This window comes from Diuraphis noxia, unplaced genomic scaffold, assembly GCF_037042655.1.
Source record: "Diuraphis noxia isolate RWA-SAM2 unplaced genomic scaffold, SU_Dnox_SAM2 contig0002, whole genome shotgun sequence".
NCBI classification, from domain to species: domain Eukaryota; kingdom Metazoa; phylum Arthropoda; class Insecta; order Hemiptera; family Aphididae; genus Diuraphis; species Diuraphis noxia.
Window position 1 is genome coordinate 43,662,361 of NW_028301712.1, and position 23,876 is coordinate 43,686,236.

At 27.0% G+C, this 23,876-nt stretch overlaps 2 protein-coding genes across 6 annotated transcripts; one reads left to right on the forward strand and one right to left on the reverse strand.

Annotated features, from left to right (window-relative positions):
* Positions 1 to 816: 816 nt before the first annotated feature.
* LOC149058499 (anaphase-promoting complex subunit CDC26-like) lies at positions 817 to 1,929 on the reverse strand. 2 transcript variants are annotated; one of them, XR_016190345.1, is made up of 2 exons: positions 1,304 to 1,929; positions 817 to 1,156 (listed from the first exon to the last, which is right to left on the reverse strand). XR_016190345.1 is itself a non-coding variant. In XM_089219923.1 (2 exons), the coding sequence occupies exon 2, from the start codon at positions 1,138 to 1,140 to the stop codon at positions 922 to 924; it is 219 nt and encodes a 72-aa protein (XP_089076049.1). In that variant the 5' UTR covers positions 1,141 to 1,146; positions 1,304 to 1,693; the 3' UTR covers positions 817 to 921. The 2 variants fall into 2 exon arrangements, 1 of the variants encoding a protein (XP_089076049.1); XM_089219923.1 differs by having other exon boundaries at positions 817 to 1,146; positions 1,304 to 1,693.
* A 2,097-nt stretch (positions 1,930 to 4,026) lies between these two features.
* On the forward strand, positions 4,027 to 22,100 carry Pfk (ATP-dependent 6-phosphofructokinase). 4 transcript variants are annotated; one of them, XM_089219925.1, is made up of 17 exons: positions 4,027 to 4,596; positions 4,656 to 4,752; positions 5,860 to 6,011; positions 6,985 to 7,385; positions 11,661 to 11,769; positions 15,863 to 16,051; positions 17,130 to 17,320; positions 18,986 to 19,073; positions 19,184 to 19,195; positions 19,304 to 19,324; positions 19,667 to 19,813; positions 19,878 to 20,036; positions 20,098 to 20,250; positions 20,324 to 20,550; positions 20,624 to 20,721; positions 20,852 to 21,074; positions 21,379 to 22,100. In XM_089219925.1, the coding sequence occupies exons 2-17, from the start codon at positions 4,665 to 4,667 to the stop codon at positions 21,518 to 21,520; spliced, it is 2,400 nt and encodes a 799-aa protein (XP_089076051.1). In that variant the 5' UTR covers positions 4,027 to 4,596; positions 4,656 to 4,664; the 3' UTR covers positions 21,521 to 22,100. The 4 variants fall into 4 exon arrangements, with proteins under 4 accessions (XP_089076051.1, XP_089076050.1, XP_089076053.1 ...); XM_089219924.1 differs by lacking the exon at positions 11,661 to 11,769 and adding an exon at positions 10,683 to 10,791 and having other exon boundaries at positions 4,028 to 4,596; XM_089219927.1 differs by lacking the exons at positions 19,184 to 19,195; positions 19,304 to 19,324 and having other exon boundaries at positions 4,029 to 4,596.
* The last annotated feature ends 1,776 nt before the right edge of the window (positions 22,101 to 23,876 follow it).

Genomic DNA, 23,876 nt, shown 5'->3' on the forward strand with positions numbered 1-23,876 from the left:
CTCGCAAAGTGCGGACCACCGGAGGATGGGGACCTCTGGTTTACAGCGGTAGCTATCCTAGAGTAGAGGTGTAGCGTTTGCTACACCCAAACACCTTTAATAAGTGGTAGGTGTGGTAGGTTGTCTGTGTAATTTTTTGAATGTGAATAATATAGAATAATACTTTGGAATATTTTAATAAATTTCTTGTGTGTGGGTGGTTATTTTTTATGTTTCGCTACACCTATATTTTTAAGGATATGTGCTACTGTTGGTTTATGTCATAACACTCATAACTTCATATAAGTCATTTACCTAAGTCCAAAATATTAAATACTCCTTTCTATCGTCCATTTAAAAGTAGTATTGGTACTAATACTTGAAAAATATTTGAATGACTAATAATGAGACTTGATTCATGAGAAAATTTATCAACACCTCAGTAAGGATGAAATAACAATTGATCATAGACTAATAAACTTGGCTTTTAAGTCTATGCAATTGATTAAACAACATACTCAATTCCCTGATTATTTATATAGTCATGAGTATATCCGTATATAATTATTAACTAAATAGATCCAGGCCATGCCCCATGCATTTAGATTGTTATAAGATATTACAAACAATAGTAATTTCAAGCAATTGATTTTTTATCTCAAGAGATTGATCTTTAATTTATCATCATTTAATACAATGTTAAAAATTGTGGACTGAGGGACTGGTTTCCACTGTCCTTATAGCTAGAATTTAGACCATATTATGAGGTAAGTATCTATAATTGGTAGAACTGAAAGTACAGTAAAATAAATAAGAAAGTAAACAGTATAGCATAGATAATAGTTAGGATCATTTATGTTTTCATAAATTCAGCATTCAATGTATAAAATTAATGAATAAAAATACTTAGGATAAAAAAATTAGACAGTAGAGTACTTTCTTTCATTGTGACGAATGCCTGGGCCTTGGGACAAATCCTATTCTTTCTTGTACAGCATCTTGTTTGGTTTTTGAGGTGTTGCTGTTCAGAAGAGGACCGTATAGATTTTTTTGTTTTTCTTCTTTAGCTTTTTTAATAGCTTCATAATGAAGTTTGATATCGGCAAATTCGCTTAGATCTTCAATTCTTAGCTCAATTCGTGTAGGGTTTAATCTAATCATTCTTACCTAAAATCGCCTAAAATAATTAGAATAATCTGTTATTTTAAAGGTTTTAACACTTGGACACTTAGTTATTATATTTTTTGGTAATTTTTAATGTTGTTCCTAGCTTTTACTAAAATTAACTAAAAATAATAACGAATAAGGTCCATGGTATACTTACACTGTAAATCAGTTGCTAATCAGTGATTGCTGTTGGGTTTGGATAGCTGCACAACGGAAATACACTGTAGTCTGCAAACTTGTATGATCCTATTATAAAAGCTAATGAGTATGAATTAAGATAACTATTTTTATTTTACAGTATTATCTAATTATCTTAATAAGTTATTGCTTTACTGTTTTAGAGCTAAGCAACCCCTAACAGGTAACGAGTAATGTAATTGTCATAATGTCATCATATTATCATAATTCATAAATGAATAAAATATGATAAATCATTTTTTTTATCTATTACCATGACAAAATATAGAGGTATGTCAGTAACAATACGTATTTGATTCTTGTTTGCGCATCCCCACTGTTTCCTATGTGCATCGAGATAAAGAATAAAGAATATTCTTTGTTTTATATGTGTTAGGCTCCGATTTTCATGCTTCAATATATGTGACCAATGGCAGACGAAGAACATAACACAGAAAAAAGTGGGAGATATGCGTATCACTATGTTGCTGACATACGTCATGTATGCTTTGTCAATTGTCATGGATATTATCTTATTTCTGTTATCTCAAGCACGATATAGAGAAGATAAGGTGACACCACGTCTTGACCGTCTTGTACGTCATATTCCGGTCGCAAATTTTCTCGGCAGTATGGTAGGTAGCGCCACCATTCGCCTGAAGGCCGGTTTTTATATTGTGATTACAATATTGTTTTTAATGTAAAATAACAAAAATTATATATATTATTGTTATTTTCGATACTATAAACTATTAGACATTAGTTAAGAATTTAGGATATTAACCAAGTAAGAATTATTTGTAAGTAATTATTATATTCAATTATGTACAATTTAATATAGATTTTATGAAGGAAGTTTTATTTTAAAAGTATTGTATTTTAACAATTATATGTTACATTGTTATAATACGAGTTTAGACTGTTTATTAGTGCTTAGCTATTTTTTTTTGTTTTTTATTTTTTTCTCACATAAAAAATACATTCTGTAATGCAAATAAAATGTTATTATATTTTTGGTTAATGCATTTACATGTTCATCACACCCGAGTAATTTTATATTAAATTTGTCTGTCCTAGGGACAGTGTCCTTTAGCTCATCTAATATTAAAAATAATAATTTTTTTTTGTATTTTAGTTTTTGCAATAATTGAGCAAATGGCATCTTCAAGCTAAAACTAATAATTATTATTATTAATTAATATACAAATACATAATACATAACCTATGTAAATTTTTTGCGTTTATATATTATTATATTATACTTGGTAAATAATTTCATAAAGTTCTTTAGATGGTACAAGTAAATAACCAATTAGGTATATAAATGAGAATTAAAAATAGAATATTATCAATTTATTAGTATTATTAATTATTATTATGTATATTTTTTAATTATTTTAATTGATAATATATTCAATTCTCTATTATAGATCTATCTTCTCTACATCATACTTAATATTTAATTTTTTTTTCTTATATATTATAATATGGGTACCTACATAAATGTAATTAAGATTTTTTGTTTGGATATTTGGGACTTGGGTGTCCCTACGACTTGGCCCAACTGGCCCAAGTAACTTGGGACTTTGGTTGGTAGGTAGTAGCAGTATATTTGAGCTTTTATTAGCAGTTTGAACTAGTACTAGTACCTTTTACCTATTGTACTAAATTGTACCTATTTACTAATTTCATTTTTTTACATATATGTATCAATTAATAAATGAATATATAAATAACATTCATTTTATTTAAATCGATATATTTGTACGATGTGGCTGAATAGTGATACCATATATTGTTACAATTTTTACATAATAATTGGTACATGATTCCAAAACAATTGTGTATTTTAATAATCTATACAATATAACATATTAACATAAAATATATTATACTGGCATGCACATCATTGACATTTGAATAACAATTAAAATAAATAAAATTTAAATATAAATAATCTACATTACGACTCTTATAAAAGTCGGCCTTCGTGCGAATGGTAGCGTACTCTGGTGATCAATTTTGAACTACCAAACTGCCACGATTTCTTGCGTCAATATTGTAACATTGAAAGATACAAGAGTGGTGTCACCTTATCTTCTCTACATCGTGATCTTAACTCTTAAGCCATGGTTATTACTCATTAGTTACGAAAAACAACACAAGGATCTCTCCAATCCGATAAATATTAAATTCTCCTTCTTAGATCTTAGGAAACTACGTATTAATATTTAATATTAAGACTTGACTGCACCACAGGCCACAGCTGATGTATGGTATATCTTATATCGTGCACAGAACAATGCCACTACCATCGGTCACAGACTTCTATATATTACTATATATATATAATATTGTATAGAAGTTTGTGCTACCGTCTGGACAAATCATTACCAGTCCATTTTAAGGAGTTCCTCTGTTTAGAGTATTTAAACACGGACAATGGACTCTCATAAGGTCTGAGTACAGATTAGTACAGATCAGATTCTGTGGTCTGAGTTTAGTATAATAGAAGTCTGTGTGAGTGGGACTACTGTGACTGAGTTAAAACTGTACAAGATGAAAACGGTGGGGTATTAACTTTTTTTATTTTTCTCTTATCAGTGTTATTGTTTATCGCATATTCGCATAATTGATAGCATATTTTTTAGTTTATCAGTTTATCACTATACCGCATTACTTGACTTGCGCGTCGCGCGTGGTTGTCCTCTTCTTACATTTTACATTACTATATATATCACTGTTGTAGGCTTGTAGCAGTTGTAGCACAAGTACAGTACTACAGTGTACACTGCCGTAATTCTAGCTGACAGCAGTCAGCACAATTTTCGTTGCCTTTGCGTCTTCCATGTCCCGCTACTCTACCGTTGACCTTGCTTAACTTCGTTGCTCCCTTCTTCCTCGCTTAGTGTAATGAAATAAGTAATATACATTTAAAATAAAACTGAACTAAAAAAAGTAACTTATCATACTTCGTCAATTCATTGACCGTGATCCGTGACCTCTAGAGGTCGTTTCGTTGGTACTGTCTTCAAACGCACGGTTTTAAAATAGACTAAATAGAGTGATACAGCAGACACTCGCGGACATCGCGGTTGCTCAATTGATAGTGGGACACACATCAGACAATACGTTACTATTAATTGTCCAATTGTCAGGGCTGAACATGATTGAATAGTAACGTTAATATAATACCTATACATATTATATTGTCTGAAACATCGTCCTCGTTCTGAGTTCAAAACCTCCTAATTTTATTTCGTTTGTACACAGGTAAAGATTTTTTTTATTTCAATAAATTTATAACATTATGCATAATTTTTATTTTTAAGAACAACATTATGGAGGAAGATCAAAAACGATTCATCGAACGGGGTTCTCATAAAGGAAAAGGACTTGCTGTTTTTACCAGTGGTGGTGATTCGCAAGGTACCTATTAAATAACTTCCGTTCTATTAATTAATTAAAAAATAGTATTTTATAAACCAGAAAAAGCTATTTATGTATATGCAAATACTAAGGGTTGGGTTTTTGGGCATGGGACTTGTAGCTAGTTTTCTAATTAGAGGATTGGAATCGTTACTGAGTAAAGACTGATGAGTATTGTTACTTTATTTTTAAAAATTATTTTAAATGCAGCTATTACTTAGTATTCTAGTTGTATATTGATTACAAGGTACGACACATATATTTTTAAAATTCAAAATTTATTATTAAAACATCAATTTTTTTTTTTGTTTATTTACCTGTATTTGTGTTCACATATTTATTTTACCCTATTTAATACAACTTAATCATAATAAAATTGGTTTACTTAAGGTTTTCTTTTCTAATACATTTTAGTTTGATAAACATCAGTATACAGTTTAACTCATTTCAGAGCTCAATTCAGGTGTAGCCAACCAATATACTGTTCTGCTGCTTTTGAGAATTATATTTAATCATCATATAGAAAAGTAAAATTTATCAAAATCATTAGATTTTAAATTAATGGTTGAATAGTTGTCATTTAAAAAGAAATTATTTTACCAATCAAGACAAAGAACAATTAATTAATATAATAATAATATTATGCTGACAATTGCAAATCTTTTAATGAAGTTCTTACTATAAAAAATATGTTCTTACAAATATCTACTGATGTCATTAACACTTAATATTTTTTTCTAAACACATTTGCTGTGTTATAGTTATATACAGGTGTGTTAAATAATAATTTATATGCATAAAGTATCCAAATAAAGACAATTTTATACAGAAATTGGTATATAAAAATAAAAACTTTTCAAAAGTATGTATGTTATTATTTTTGAACACATTTAATGGTATACAATCGATGTTGGATACAAATAAAATGTGTTGGCTAGGCACAGAAAATGTATAATTTTTTCAGAAATCCAACCCCATATTACTCATATTACTTTTGCTTATATAATATTCAATAATTCTTTAGTTAATTTTTATTCACTAATTTATATCCTATTTTAGTTATACAGTCTTTAAAATAATTTTAAAAATGTGTTTGTATTTTTTTAGGTATGAATGCTGCTGTCCGTGCTGTTGTTCGTATGGCTATATATCTTGGTTGCAAGGTGTTTTTTATTAAAGAGGGTTATCAAGGTATGGTGGATGGTGGGGATAACATAGAAGAAGCTAATTGGTCTTCGGTGTCATCTATAATACATAAGGTGTGTTTAGTAAAATTCACATAATTTATGAATTTTTTATTAAGTATGTTTTATATAAATGATTTAAAAATGTCAATAATATGTTCTCATAAATATGTATTGTTGTTGGTTCGTGCTGTGTATTTTAAATGAACTACACATTTTGAATTTTTATGAAGTTGTTAGTCTTAGCTAGACACATAAGTGAACCAAAAATGATTTACTATTGCAATTTTATAAAACAATAATTGTACATTAAATGTACTTGCAAGCAACAGGCCAAGAAATTATAGAAATTTTGACTCTTAGAAATTTTTACTAAAAGTCTAACTTTTGAAATAAATCAAATAATAAATATCAAATTATTCGTCATACAGAACAATTATATATGAGTTTTTTAAGTTTTATATTTTCTATACATTTAATTGCTGTTAAAGAAATATACTCCTTACACTTAGGTACTTTGTTCAGGATTAATTTTTCAATCTCCTTTTATAATATTTTAATTTTAATAAAATATTGACCTTTGTTTAACCTACTTATATTGTGATTTTTTTATGATAATTTTCTAAAACATATATTGGTATATTTGTTGTTACCTATATAAAAAATTACTATTTATGGCTACTCTTATAGTATGACCTTAGTATACCAAGTAAGGCAAAGTTTTATTACAACTTTGATGATCAAACAATTTATTAATAAAGTAACATAATTAAAATTAAAATGTTGTGCCTATTTTTATTAAAATGTTGTTCTATATTATAATGGTCTATTATAGTAAAAAGTACTGTAAATAATCACATTTTTAAATTTATACTTATACTATTGCTTGATGTATTGATCTAATTTATATGTTTTTTTCTATATTGTGTTCATTATTTCTGACCTTCAAATAACCCCTAATCCAGTTTATAGAACAATACAATATGTATACTTGTACATATTCCATATTATTCATTAATAATTATAGTTTTTAAATGTCATAATTTAGGGTGGTACTGTCATTGGTTCAGCACGATGTATGGATTTCAAAGAACGTGCCGGACGGCTTAAGGCTGCTTGCAACCTAGTGAAACGTGGAATTACTAATTTGGTAGTAATTGGAGGAGACGGTTCTCTAACAGGAGCTAATCTATTTAGACAAGAATGGTCTAGTCTTCTAGACGAACTATTGCAAACTTCACAGATTAATAAGACAGAACGTGAAAAATATAAACAGTTGAATATTGTCGGAATGGTTGGTTCTATTGATAATGATTTTTGTGGTACTGATATGACAATTGGCACGGATTCCGCATTACATCGCATAATGGATGCAATTGATGCTATTGTTTCAACGGCCTATTCACATCAGAGAACATTTATTATGGAAGTAATGGGACGCCATTGCGGGTATGATTGTTAATTCTAATTATTATATTAATAGTTTAAAAAATTGAAAAAATGCAAGAAATAGGGTGATTCTATGACCTTAAGATTTGGTAGATAGTAGTTTCCTCAAAGAAATGCCAAAGAATAATTATTATAAATAAATGTATTTCTTTGAAATTTTTCATTTTGATAAATATTTTATTAGATGCTTATGTAAATTGTTATAACTATTTAGTATTCATAAATTTTTTTTTATAATACTTTAGTTATATCTTAGGCTTACAAACTCTTGATGGAATGATATAATTGAGTAAATGTTTAAATTGATCATTGAAAATTGACCAAAATTATGAGTTTAATCAAGTTTATCTGGTCATTTTGGTGGCTTAATTATTTATAGTGTACCTCTACCTCCCCTTTATTTTGTATTCAATCTCTCTCTCATTTGCACATTAAAATAAACTCCCACCCTTAAGTGCCTCTAATGGGTGGCTTCTTATTTCCTGTCACCCAAGCCATATCACCTCCATCAGTCATCACATTCGCTTATTGTAAAATAACATTTACAGATCATGTATGATAAATGATAAAAAAAAATTATTTATAGAAACCAGTTTTAAAAAAGTCATGTCATCGTGTAAGATTTTTGTAAGGTTGAAATTAAATTAAATGTTATCAATATATTATATATTTTAATTTTAATAAAATATTAATGATTGATACAATAATTATATGGTATACTAAGCAAATAATAAAATAGCTTGAAAAAAATTATATTATTATAGTTAATTTGGTTTTAATTAGGTAGATAGTAGCATTATTTTTATCTTAGTAAATAGGACCACCAATTTATTTTATAGTTTGTAGTAGATTGGTTTATTTTTTTTCACATGGCTTCAGTCTATTATAGATAGACAAAAATTAATCAAAATGTTATCCTGTAAGGTTTTAGATTTGATTTTCTATCATTGGTTCTAATAAATAATTGTTAATTTGTTTTGTTCTTAGTAATTGAAATAATTATTATTCAGATAGATGTTTCATTTTTTCTGAAGCCAAAATTGAATTTATTTATTTTCACATTTAGCAGTACATTTATGTTTTGATCACTGTTTTAATAACTGTATAGCAGTAATTATGTAGGTATGTGAATACTTATAGACTTAAATACTTGAATTATGTTCTATTATTTATGTAATTTGTCTAGATATTAAATCTTATTTTTAAATTATATTTTATATTCCAAGTGATATATCGCACCTCTTGAATAAGACTTTCACAACTCAAAATATAAAGTTTTGTTAATAAGTTATTTGAATTAAAATATTTTGAACAGTTATTTACTTATATGTTTGTCAACTACCTTAGAATATGATTTTTTCAAATATTATGAAGTACTTTCTTAAATCCCAAAATTAAGACTTGTAGCCTTTAAATGTTTTATGTTAATTCAAGACTGCTTATATTTTGGTATATGATTGCATACAGAAATTGATTATAAGACAACCGAATACTAAATACTACACCACAACTATAATATTGCTGTTTTGTCTTCATTATATCTCACGAATTTAGTTTTTATTTAGTGCAAGAACACCACAAATCGAAATAAGACAGCCTTGAATCTTAACTTTGGCGATTTATTGGATAAATGAAAATTAGTATTCTACCAATATTTGGCTTTCTTGTTTTGAAAATAAGCTTAAAATCAAATAATTCAATACCAACACATCTTTTAATGACTAAATGAAAAATGATATTAAATGTATTGTTCTTACATTTTATAGGGCTAGTTCTAGAAGTGTAAAATGTGTAAAAGTGAGAATATTTTAAAGATAGATAATCGTATATTCAATATATATATTTTATTAATAGACTATAAGTCTATTAATACATCTAGTTTAATTAAATGCTTTTGAATTTATGTTTATAATAACTCAATTAATTTTTTTGTGAACTCTTGATGAAGGTTATTGACAAATATTAAAACTGATTACCTATATTCAGGAAACATTCTAATTTTTAATTATGACAGAATTATTTGACATTAACTGATTGTTCTAAATATTATTAAAAATGTATTAAACTTTACCAAATTTTTAATTATAGTATTATAATATGATTATCTAATGAATAACTTTAACAGTCATAGAATCACCTAAAACAGATTCATTTTGTTCTTTAGATTTTTAACCGTAATAAATATATTAGGGAAATAAAATTATATAGCTGAGTCAATTATTGTATTTTAATGATGATTTAAGGTAATACAAGTTTGTTGTAGAATATTTATTATAATTTATTATAGTTAAGTGGTTTATATACAGGGTGTCCCGTGAGGTTTAGATGTCTCATAAAATAATAGAGATATTATAATTCTGTTTTTTTCTATGAGATTCACAAATACTAAAAATAATTATCAAATTTAATATTTAGTAAAAAAGTAAAAAAAATTAGAAATAGCCATATTGAAAAGTCAATTTTTCTGAAAATTTTGATGTTTCAATATTTTATTTTCATCAACTTCACGATTTTTAATAATTTTTCTTATTTCAAAAAACATTTTGTATTATTAAAATATTACATAATACCATAACAATAAATTGTTCATAAAAATTCTTATCATAAATGAGACTAGCTGGACTATGGTATTAAATACAAAATTTTTTTCTTGAAATATAAAAATGATCATAAATCGTGAGACTAATAAAAATAAAATAATTAAATGAAAATTTTTTTAAACTTTTTTGCTTAAACATTAAATAAATTAAAAAATGAAATATTTGCAATCCTTGTCCTTGCAAGTCTTAAAAAAAAATAAACAGAATTATAGTAAATCCTCACTTGATACTGTATAATTTGAGACCTATTAGTTAACTAGCAATTTGAAATATTATATGAATAGAATAGAACTTCTACATTTTACTAATTTTATGAATAATACATTATATTTAATCGTTCAGTTTAAGTAGGTATTTTAGTTGATAATTATTTTTAAAAGCAATAAATTTAACAGTATTAGTAAAATCCATTAGACAGACAAAAAAAACCTATAGACTTATATACAAAATGCATCAATGTATACAGACATGTACTGTACATACTGTACAATTATTTACTTAACATTTGGAACAATATATAATTGACTTGGCTTTGATTCTCATTCTTATGGCTATTAAAAATGTAAAACTCAATTACATAATAAATAATAATACTTCTTCGTATTAAAATTTGGTATATCTCTTCTTTTTATAACAAAATAAAAGTGATTGAAGTGTTCTTGTTTCAAGTTTAATAACGCCGCTGTTGCATATAAAGGTACCTTGCACTTGTCACAGCCCTCACTAGTGAAGCCGACTACGTGTTTATACCAGAGATGCCACCACCACGTGATTGGCCGACCAAACTTTGCAACAAATTAGAGCAGGCAAGGACTATATTTTAGAAAGAAAATCAATAATGATCAATATCTTAACTTGAAAATTTTGTAAACTTCTTCTCGATCATGTCTTTATCAACACACCTTTAAATCCATTAACAACCGCTCGCACATTTTGATTTTATAATTTATATATTATACTAAAGCATGATTATCCCTGTGTTTTAATATTTCTGCCTTAGCGCTTAAATATTTTATATTTTACGTTTTGTTCTCGCCTCCTTTGTAGATAAGGTCATAGGACATTGGAAGCTCACCACGCGAATTCATTATGTCCATAGAATATAATATATTAAAAAGGAAACTGGTCTGATTTGTTTGTGGCTATGTCGCGGCCTCTCGGGGTGCAGTGTACAGTCGTAGTGTCAAAACTGTAATAATAATAATAATAATATGTATTAATATGTATTAATTTCCATTTATTTATTCAATAACAATTATAACTATACGCCTATTTATACAAGGTGATTATTGATTAATGTAAGGCACTCGTTTTTCCTTTTTGTTTTAAAAATAATTGATCTATTACAATATAATATACATTTCATTTTTAGCATCACAGCAATTAGAGATTTCGGTCTTTTTATGCTACTTTTAATGTAATGTTCTGATAATATACTATATTATGATGACTATTTGTAAATAAAATGTAAGAGTATTGACAAATAATTTGTGTCTTACATTAAAAAAAAATCGCTCTGTGTAACTCATTTGTGTATTATATATTTATATACATTATATACATCTATGTATATAGTATAATAATATGTATACACGTATAATTGTCATATATAATGTTAAATTAGTGGATGTTAGAAATGTATGGTGGGAGTGTGCTATATTAAACAAATGTGCAGGTATTTAGCTTTGGTTACGGCATTGGCGGCAGAAGCCGATTTTGTATTCATTCCAGAATGGCCGCCTCACCAAGATTGGGCGTCGAAAATGTGTAAAAAATTGCTACAGGCAAGACCTACTTCTGTTGTACAGCATAAAAATATTGATGCATGAGTTGTATTAGTCAGTGTGTTATATATTATCCTTATACCTACATTATATTTCAATATTATCTGTTACTACTGATTAAACTTGAATTTTACCTATACTGTATCATTATTATTTATCAGTGTTCCATTAAATTTGGTTTCGAAAATATTACATTATATTAACTGTACTCATATAAACCGAAAATAGGAAATATGTTTTAATTTTTTAGAAGTCTGATGGTTTTAAGGTTTTATTTTTTAAATATCATGTAGTTTCTATTGTTATATTTTCTAGAATCTCATTGTGTGGTCCTTAAAGTGAGAAATCCATAAATATTTTATTTTAAATTAAAAAAGTATACTAATGATAATATATTATTTGAGATTTTTTTTCGTAAAAGTTCAAGCATTGTGTACTTTCTATTTTTAAGGTTTTCTATTTATGTTGACTTCACTTAACTTGATCATTTTCATTCAAGATTTTCATGTTCCTTGTTGATATACTTATTGATATTATATTTACCATATTTCTAGTATTTCTGAATCCATTGTTTCAAAATGTAATGTTAGATTTTGACATATCTATTTGAAATTTTCATCTACCCAATATAGTATTTAACAATTATGTTGACCCAACTTTTATGAATCATTTTATAATGATTAATATTAATGAATAATGATCATTGGATCTAAGATATTGTCATACTGATGGTAATAAATTCATAAGTTATTTTATTAAACGATGAATTGTATAAGTGATTGAGGTTCATTGTAGTGCGTTTTATCAGTAGAGAATGGCTTTTAGAAATATATTGCGTATTTTTGTATGAAGAAAATTAATAAATATTTTTAGTGTTTAATATGTGCATGCATTAATCTGAACTCTAAAACAAGGATGGCAAACGTTAAATAACTTGGTTAAAAAAATATTATGTTTACTTGTGTTCTAACTATGTACAAAATGTAATACATATATATCAAATATAATATAATATGCAAATACATTATATTCTTAAATCATTTAGAAAAATTATAATGAAAATATTTAAGAGGACGCTACACCCGCTAATGTTGTCTCCGTCTTACAAGTACGTAACATTGCAAAAACTGTTTCGCGCGGGAAAGAACCGAGAAGGCTACAGTCATAACTAAGAAACGAAATTCTCACCACAGATAAAAGGGAATTTCGACTGAGCAACGTTGTTTTTATTTTTTTGATATTAGAACTGAAAAAAAAGTTATTCGACTTTGAAAAACGCAAAAATAATGAATTTTGAAACAATAAGAACTTTTTTTCTATTTGTGATATTGAAAAAATAAAAACAATGTTGCACAGTCGAAATTCCCTTTTATCTTTGGTGAAAATTTCGTTTCTTAGTTATAACTCTAGCCTTCTTGGTTCTTTCCCGCGCGAAACAGTTTTTGCAATGTTACGCACTTGTAAGACGGAGACAACACATGCGGGTGTAGCGTCCTCTTAAGTTAAATAGCTTTACGCTTTAAAAGGTTTATCATATTATATTTATAATTTATATTATCATATAATTCAGATAATTCAGTTAATCAAAAAAGAATATCATTATTTGAAATCTGAAATTATAACATAATAAAATAATAATAAAGCCCGTGTGTCATTTCTAAAACGTTTGCCATCCCTGGTCTAGAATTAATATTTTGCTAACTAAAATTATTTTTGCTTTAAAACTAATTTATATTTGTTAATATCTTTTTTTAATTCATATAGTTAAAGGGATTTAAAGCTAAAAATAATAATGTTGTATCTGTTTGTTTACCTTAGACAACTCTCTGCTTCTTACAAAATACAAATTTAAATATTGTGTTATATTTCCAATGTAGATAATAGGTACCTACTTATAATTTATAACAATTTATACAATAAAAATCATTGATAAAAATTTTTACTTGAGATCGATTTCCGTATTATCTCCCTAAACCATGAAAAATTGAAATTAAAAAAAAATCATATTTACATTTTTCTAAAGTCAATCTCTAGGAAACTTGGCAACAATTTAAAATCTATTTTCTGTATTCTTATCGTTTAACTAGATCAAATCTCAATACATTGAAAATACAACACGATATCTAAATTCCCATTTTGTGTTTTAAACAAAGTTAGACAATTATTATTAATTTTAATCACCTTATAATATAATAATCTTATTGCTAAAATAGGCACTATAAAAAAATAATATTGATTTTATGGTATATGAAATATTTGTTCTAAGACTATTTATTTATTTCCATTTAGACGCTTAAAGGTTATATATCACTTTAATGTTGATTAAAGCCGTCTTAAGATCATACTAATGTCTCTAATTCTCTATATATTAAATTTCTGGATTAAATATTTATTATTATTATTTATAATCCAATATAACCACTTTATAATATTCATGGATTTAATTTGTTTTTCTGTTTTCGAATTATAAAATTATTGTATGTTTACGCGTTTTAACTTATACCTAATTTTAGTTGACTCATGACTTAAGACCACACTAACCAATAACCATAGCTATCTATAAAATAATATGGTTGCGATAATTACCGATTTTAAACAACAGTTGTTGTACCTACAGTTTAATTAATAAATACACAGCCCATACAATTTGTTTAACGATTGAAAACAAGATTATTAAACCATTATTAATAATTATGCAAGACCACAAAACTTAAACATTGATTTTGTTAAAAAATTAAAAACTGCTTTTATGAAACGGTCCGTAACTCACAACAGTCACAACAGTTAATCAAGAAGTTCGCCTCCCTACACCATAGGAAAAATTAATAAATACATTAAATAATAAGTCAATGTCGAGAATTGTTATAAAAATTTCCATAATGGTGCAATTAATTATTATTTAATAGGCCTATTCTACTCAAATTATTACACGAATAAAACAATTAATAATAAGGAATGAAAATTTAATTCAAGACTCCTAACACATTGATACAATAGCAGTTGAAAAATATTAAAAATACATAGGCACGGATTTTTTAAAAAATCATTCAAAGTTCAAGTTTTGACTATACCTATACGTAAAAATTATGGCAATGTTCAAATTATCTTAAATAGAAATTCGTAAAAGTTTTTCTTTTTAAACCTAAGATTTGAAAATTTAATACAAGGCTCCTAACATATTTTTATAATGGCAGTTGAAAAATAAAATAAATATATAGTCACATATTTTTTTTTATAAGTATTCAAAGTTTGAATTTTGACAACATACGTAAATATCACGAAAATTCGCCAAATTATTCTAATCTAGGAATTCATAAAAAAAATTGAATAATCTATAATATATCCTAGACAGATGACAAACCGTTGCCTCTTAGAATCGTTTTTCGTATACAATGATATAATATCATTGGATTCAAATTTAATTCCATCCATTACAGTAACTCACTTGTAATCTATATCCGTATTTTTAATACCTGACTATCGAAGTTTATTTTATCAATTCTGAAAATGTATCAAGCTTTTTTCATTATTTTAGTTCGTCTCATCAACCTCTACTCTTATGACAATAGTAAAACAATCTTTCTCGCTACGACGGTGTTGTCATATATAATACCTACGTCAATTACTCAATTATATATAGTCAATGTAATATAATCATTTAATCACTTCAGATACTGTTCACCATCGCATCCTTGTAGATAGTTCTTTTGCACTGGGGCCTTATGTACAGTTTATTGCTTTGTTATTGTAGTGCGTAACGTAAGTTGTTTTAATAATTACTAAATTGTGTACCTATGTAGATATTTAGACATTCTTAAATTATCATAATCGAAAAATGAATTTTGAAAAGTTAAATTCCATTTTAGAAAATGTTATGAATAATATTTATACACATCGATGGATTAGTGTCGAGTGAGTGGGTTTGTGTCTTAAAATATGTACAGTGTACACCGTGGTGAATGAAAATTTTTTATTTCCGAGCTTTACGAACGAGCTTTTGGGATATGACGTGCGTCGTCGTTTGGCTAGTTTTTCATTTATTATTAATATACTCATTATGTGTACGTATATATAATATGCTATGTATATTTAGGAACGGACAGCGGGCCAGCGTTTAAACATCATCATCGTGTCCGAAGGTGCCATTGACCGTGACGGAAAGCCGATCACTGCTGAGATGGTGAAACAAGTGGTAGTGGACAACTTGAAACAGGACACGCGGATTACGGTCTTGGGTCACGTCCAGAGAGGTGGGGCTCCATCGGCTTTCGATAGAGTTTTGGTAAACAATAAACATATTTTTCTACATAGGATATTAATATTATATCGTTATATTTTGTATTTGAATGATAACGATGACCCGTGTGGTGGTAGGGCTGAAATTCTGTCGGTGTTCGTAAATTGCGTTTTATTTTTCTAGAATACCTGAATATATATATTTTTTACGCCAATAGATTTATAACAAATTGAAAAGGTTGATTGGTGATTGCGCCAAGAAAACATTTTAACGAAAAAATTCAGTATAATATTTTAATTATAATACAAATTTTATACAAAATATTCTAACATTAAAAGTTAGCTTATAACTAAATTGTATAAGAATACTAATAAAATAGATTTTAAAACAATATATCATGTTAAAATAATAAAATGTGATAGTTCTAAATTGTGTCTATAAAAATAAATAATTGATAATTAGAGTTAAAAAACATTAATTTAAAATCTAAAAAATATCATAAGAAAAATATGTTCATGGTTCATTACAAAAATTGTTTCTTTTTTGTAATAACTTACTGACTTCAGATATTATTGTTTATTTTCTAATTTCTACTTTCAATTAAATTATAAAATTGTTGGTACTTCAATATCATCCAACACAATTGATGTATATTGTATAGCCTATTTGAATCCTTGACAATTTTTTTTTACCTGCGATTTATGGCGCAATTTTGTATTGAGTATGTAACTCAAGTCTGTGTGGATTGCAATTTTTTTTTATTGTCCACGTTAAAGACCTAGAAATATTATACGATAATAATCTTGAGTTAACCATTCATTTTTAATTATTTAATTAAAAAAAAGTATAAATGGATTGTATTTATTGTTTAAAAATCCGCCATCTTTCTTTCGTTATACCAGGTCCCCAGGATATATTATGGGATTCGAATCTGACGATTAACGCGTTGCACCCTTCTAAAGTTAGTTTATTTAGTATGTTTGGATACTACCTTGAGGCCCAAATAGTGATATTTTTCGTAAATACTTGTTTTACCTAACCTACAGTCATCACACCGTTGGTTTAAATTCGGTATTTTACAGTTATATTATATTTATCCTATTGTGTTGTTTTTTTGTCAAAGGGGTGCAGAATGGGAGCGGAAGCTGTCATGGCTTTGATGGAAGCTACTCCGGAAACCGAAGCTTGCGTTGTGTCGTTGGATGGTAACCAGGCGGTTCGTTTGCCACTGATGGAATGTGTCGAAAAGACTAAAGCAGTGGCCAAAGCGATGGCAGACAAAGAATGGGAATTGGCCGTCCAACTTAGAGGAAGGTAAAAACCTCAAATACAGTACCGATTTACTACAGTAACAAAAGGGTGTTCATTTTTTTTTTAATGTTCAATCTTTGACGAGAAGGATACGAGTAGGTACTCAAAATACCACGAGTAATTAAACCTTTGTTGATTTACCCGCTTAATGGATTTATAAAGGTAAATAACTTTAGTTCCTGTTGTATGGATTTATAGACAATTTTTATGATAACTTTTTAATACACACTAGAAATAGTTCAAGTAAATCCTGTTATTTCATAATAAAAAAAAAATACAAATACTAATACAATCCGACATTATTGGTGTCTTAGTTGTTTGTTTATTTAAGAGGGTTATTGCTATGATAGCATCGTAATTCACAATGCTAAATAAATTAAATTAAAATAATTTCAAGTGGTAATTTGCTCTGCCAAACGTTAGTTATCAGTATGTTGTCATAAATAAAGTGAATAGTGATTGGTGTATTAGTTTATTTACGACAAAGTTTTTTTTGTGGGTCCGACGGCACTTTTTCAATTAACACTAATCTTCTTCTCATCAACTCCGAAGAAAGTTTGGATATAGTTTTACATTTTAATTCAAAGTGGACATTTTCCAATACTTTTTAAAATATTTTTAAAAACAGATAAAATTTATGAAAATTGTTTTATGTTGTAATATCATTATTAAAATAACTGTTTTAAGTCCCAAAAAGTTAGCTTTTGCTCAGAATCATTTTTCATCATATACAGTTAATATACTTATACAAATGATATATCATTAAATTTCAATTTAACTCATCCATTATAGTTATGTATACTATATTTTATATATAATCAAGTTCACATGTCATCTACTATACCAGTGGTGGCCAAACTTTTTTTAACTCTGGCCATAAAAAAAAAATTTTTTTACCGCGGGCCATAAAATTTTTTTTTACTTTAAAGTCATCAGAATTTTAGGTATAGGTATATAATTTTATATTTAACGACGTTTTTATTGTACTTAATAATTTTAATGACTTTATTTAATACTTAACTTAAAAATTACAACAAATGAAAGAAAATTAAATCGGCTTACATTTCAAAAAATATTTTTAAATAAATTATTAAAACACATATAAAAATAAATATAAACTATACAAAATATCGTTTTACACTTACAAAACATATTTTAAAATGTATTAATTTGTTAATGAGAACTATGAGCTTGTCTCTGTTGACAGAGAATCTTTCGCGGGCCAGATATTAAATGATGGCGTGCCGGAGTTGGCCCGCGGGCCGTAATTTGGCCACCACTATACTATACAATGTACAGCAAATTGATTATAGCTATACATCTATATTTATTTATTTTATTTATCTCTATATTTATTTTTCCCGATTTAGGTTATTTGAAAAATAACTAGGAAATGTCTATTTGCAATACCCCCCCCCCCCTCAAAGAACAAATTAGATATAATTTCTTATAAAATAAAACAAAAACATTCATTGCTTCGCTCAAAATCTAAATTGTATGTTAGTATATTACTCACCTATGAACATTCCTTTATTATTGAGAAGTGCCAATTAATTCACGTACGTTCACTAATTCATTTCTCATAATATTTTTACAATAAAAGATAATCTGTGGAACATTTTATCACATAGAAGAATTATTCATTAAATTCTTAATTTTTGTTTGCAGGAGTTTTGCGAGAAACTTGGAAACATACAAAATGTTGACACGTTTGAAACCTCCGCGTTCAGCTTTTGATGAATTGGGACGTGGGTTGGTAAGTTGATCATTTAGTTAAAATATATTTTTTTATTTTAATAATATTTTAATATTTCTTTTTATTAATTTAAACGATATTGTTTGATATTTTTTCCATGAATTCCTTAGAGTCTAAATCGAGTAAGTAAATTGATTTTCCAATTTGTAGCGCAATATATTATTATTGCAACATCATCACACACATATAAAAAAAAAAATTACATTAAAATTATTGTTTTTATATAACAGCAAGATACATTGTGGGGTCAGGTAAGATGACAAGTAGAGGAGTAATGATATTTTTGGAGTATTTTGATTTTAAAGCTTTATTACACCTTTAATGCGTGATTTAAAATTAAAAATTAATGAAAAAAAAAAAAAATAATTATAAATTTAAACATTTTATCAAATTTTATTATGTATTGTATTTAAAATAGGTTTAATAGTTGTATTAGTGTTAACTACTCGTATTTATTTTAGTGTGTTTTGATTGGGCTTATGTTATATTGTAATGCAGATTATTTTTCTACTGAGATTTTAATAGTAGTTCTTATTTTATAAGCGAAATTAAATTATGGCATATTAATAATTTCGAGTAATTGACAATTATAGGAAGGTTATACTCTTGCTGTAATGCACATCGGAGCTCCTGCATGCGGTATGAATTCTGCTGTTCGTTCATTTGTACGAAATTGCATCTACAGAGGTGACACTGTTTATGGCATTCATGATGGTGTAGAAGGTTTAGTCGCAGGAAATGTTAGTATATTTTTTTTGTAATTAAAGGCTAGCTATAGCGTTAAATAACTCTTTGGTTCCTTAGATTCAAGTAATGCAGTGGTCTGATGTTACTGGCTGGGTCGGCCAAGGCGGTGCTATGCTGGGTACAAAGCGTACTCTTCCAGAAAAGAGAATGCCAGAAATTGCTGCTAGGCTTAAAGAGTTCAACATTCAAGCACTTTTGATAATTGGAGGCTTTGAGGTTAGTAACATGTGCAATGAGCATTTTAGATTTGAAATTTGTATTAACTTGATTATTTTAGGCATACCAAGCTGGAATTCAGTTAGTTCAGAACCGTAAAAATTTCCCAGAATTCTGCATACCGATGGTTATAATACCATCAACTATTAGTAACAACGTGCCTGGTACAGAATTTTCATTAGGTTGTGATACCGCTCTAAATGAAATCACTGAAGTTCGTAATTTTAATTATTATTGCCTTTTATAAATCTTAATAGCTTATATATGGTTACAATTTTTTACTTCAGATTTGTGATAGAATTAGACAGTCTGCTCAAGGTACTAAGCGACGGGTATTTGTTATTGAAACTATGGGTGGTTACTGTGGATATTTAGCCACTGTTGCTGGTTTGGCTGGTGGCGCTGATGCAGCTTATATATATGAAGAGAAATTCACCATAAAAGATTTGCAAAACGATGTATATCATATGGCTTCAAAGATGGCAGAAGGTGTTCAACGAGGTTTGATATTAAGGTCAGTTTCTAAATAAAAACAAAAACTTAACACTAATTTTTTACAAGTCTAAGAATTGTGTTTTTATTTTTAGGAATGAAAAATGTAGTGAGAACTACAACACTGACTTTATATTCAGACTTTACACTGAAGAAGGAAAAGGTTTATTCAGTACTCGTATGAATGTTTTAGGTAAAACTTTTGTAATATTTTTAATTACCTAATCTAATTAAATAGTTAGGACTAAAAAATATATATATATATATATATAGTTTGTAATTAATTTTATGGTAAATTGTTTATCATAAATGAATTTATCTAGGTCATATGCAACAAGGTGGTTCACCTACTCCATTTGATCGTAACATGGGGACAAAGCAAGCAGCAAAATGCGTGGAATGGTTAGTTGAAAAATTGAGAGAATCTACTAGACCAGATGGAACAATTTATACAGATAATCCAGATACGGCTGCAATGATGGGTGTTATAAGACGGCAGTATCGTTTTACACCTTTAACTGATTTGTTGCCTCTTACTAATTTTGAGTAAGAAAATTATTTTAATGTATTTTGTATTTTACCAATATAAATATTTCATTGAAAATCATCACAGATAATTTAAATTTATGTATTGACTGGAAAGTAAATGGTTGTAAGAAGAAATTTAAATTTTTGAATCAAATTAATATTTAATTTTTTATAATATTGAGAGGACATTTTTTTAACTGAGAATATTTTTTTTTGAAAAGGAATATTAATCAAGCGTTTTGTTAGAGTTGTTTGAATGTTGAATAAAAATTTAAAGTACCGTAATTCTCAATGTAAAATGATAAATTATTGTTATTTACAGGCAGCGTATAGCTAAAACTCAGTGGTGGTTAAAATTGAGACCACTCTTACGTATACTTGCTAAACATGATAGCGCGTATGAAGAGGAAGGTATGTACATAACAGTTGAGGAAGGACTTGAAGCGGATACACTGTTAGCTTAAACGAAACACTTTACTGATTATATGTTTTTACTGAAACCCTGTTATTTTTATCTCAATAATCAATATATTAATAATCAATAGGTACATTTAAATTACAAAAATTAAAAATTCACCTGATTAATAATAATTATAGTTTATACATTAGTAAACACTCTAGTCATCATGTATAAAGTAGATAATACTTATATTCTCAACAAATTATTTATCAATATTGAAACTATTGTAATTACGTTTAGACTGTTTTTTAGATAAATATTTGTGTTTATCAGTACAATGCTATCTAGTTTAATGTTTGATCAATAAAATAAATATTAAAAATTATTTAATGTAATCAATTAATTTGTTGTTAAAGTAACTAATCATTTTCTGAATATTTCTTATTATATACAAATATCTTACATTTACTACTTAACATAAAATAAGTGTTAGCTATTGTTTTTAGACTTGGATTTTTTTTTTTTTTATTGTTGTAAAATAAAACCATATCAATTCGACAATTCAAGTATTTAGCAAAAATATTATTCAATTAATGGATAACTCAATTAGTAAAATAAAAAATATACAGTCAATGCCAACCAGATGTGATATTAAATTTCTTCTATTATCCTCTAACTATCCTTCCAATAGAAACTATAAACTATAAAATAAAAATGTTTACAAAACTATATACGAAAACTAATGATTGTACACATTATTATTATTATTATTATTATTATTAAAATTAAAATTTAACAAGTTATACATTGTGTGAAGTTAAAAAAATATTGTTGACAAATACTATTTGTAGTGTATTATTATGTTTATTATTAATTAAAAGTTGTGTATGAGCATATTAAAATAATAATGTAGAGATAATCCAACAATTTGAGTTATAAGAAAAGTAATAAATATTAGTTTGAAATGTTATGTTTGTATTCCAAGCAAAAATTACATAATATATTAATTAAATATTATCAAAACAAAATATAGTTAAATATATTTTAAACACCAATATAAACAACTTTTTAAGTACTTTGTATACTATGTATATTTATTATTTAAAAAGAAGTATTTTATGAGTCTTATACTGCAGAACAGGTTTAATACTTATACTCCAATTAATTATTTTTGTGATCAGTCTATGAGATTTATTCTTAATAATCTAATTTTATAGAGACAATGTTAAAATTTTAAGTATTTAATATAAAGTATGTATAGTATATTAATAATGTACCTGCCTACTACTAAACACATGTCACATATAACTTATTTATTTATTTATAGTATAACATAGTTGTGTGTATACCTAAGTTGTTGTTTATATGCCTGAATCTCATTGTAAAATTTAAAGAATATATTACTTTTTAACCTATTAATATTTGGAATGAAGTCAAAAAACTCCATTTGAATTATAAAAACAACCAATTCACTAATTTTCCACTCCAAGTGTAGAAACTTCATCAACAAGTTGATAAAGTAATAGACATTATGTTAAATTTGAATTAAATAATAATTTAATATTGTTGGTGGGTACTAGGTATACAAAAAATGAAAAGATTTGGTACTTAGATTCTCAAAGTCAAAAACTGTCACTTTATTTGTCATTATATATAAATATGTTGATATTAAATGCATTAAAGTGAAACCTCTACGTACTGAACACTCTTGTTTGCCAAAATTATACCGGCTTTTCAAAAGATTTAGCTTGTAGATATTTCGTAGTTTTTTTTCCAGGAAAATATACCCTGTTTAGAGGGTTAAAGGAAGTTTCACTGTATTTATAGTAACTTAAACAGTTATTAAAATATTATCTCTAACTAGTGTTATCATTATTAATTTTTATATTTTTAAATTCCTTATAATATTAAGAATCTAACTTTAATTGGTTTTTAAAAATGTTCATGCCTCTTGACACTGATTATGTATTTAGTAGGTGAACATCAAAAATGCGAAATAACTTACTATTGTTTATTTTGTTATCCTCGTAGTATTTCAATACCGGACATAAATTATGGCGGATTTTAGGTACCTACTCGAGAATAAAATGCCCTACAACAGAGTACAATCTAGGTCTATACAGAAATTGTTGAGTAAATATTTAAATATATTCTGAATATTTTAATATAAGTACTACTGGTGTGATCATAACAAGGTGGCTCCGGGGAGTAAATAGGGAAGTCACTGACTATTGAAATGAGTTTTAGACTAGATGCGACTAGAGCATGTACCTACTCATCTGGAGTCTGGACATTTTGTTATTATTAACTAAGTTGTTCGTGTTACTTAAATTTGTGTATTTTATCATGCCATATTTCAGTTTCGAGTGTTGAAGCGGACATGTTACAACACCCTCTAATAACTTTGAGTTGCCCACCCC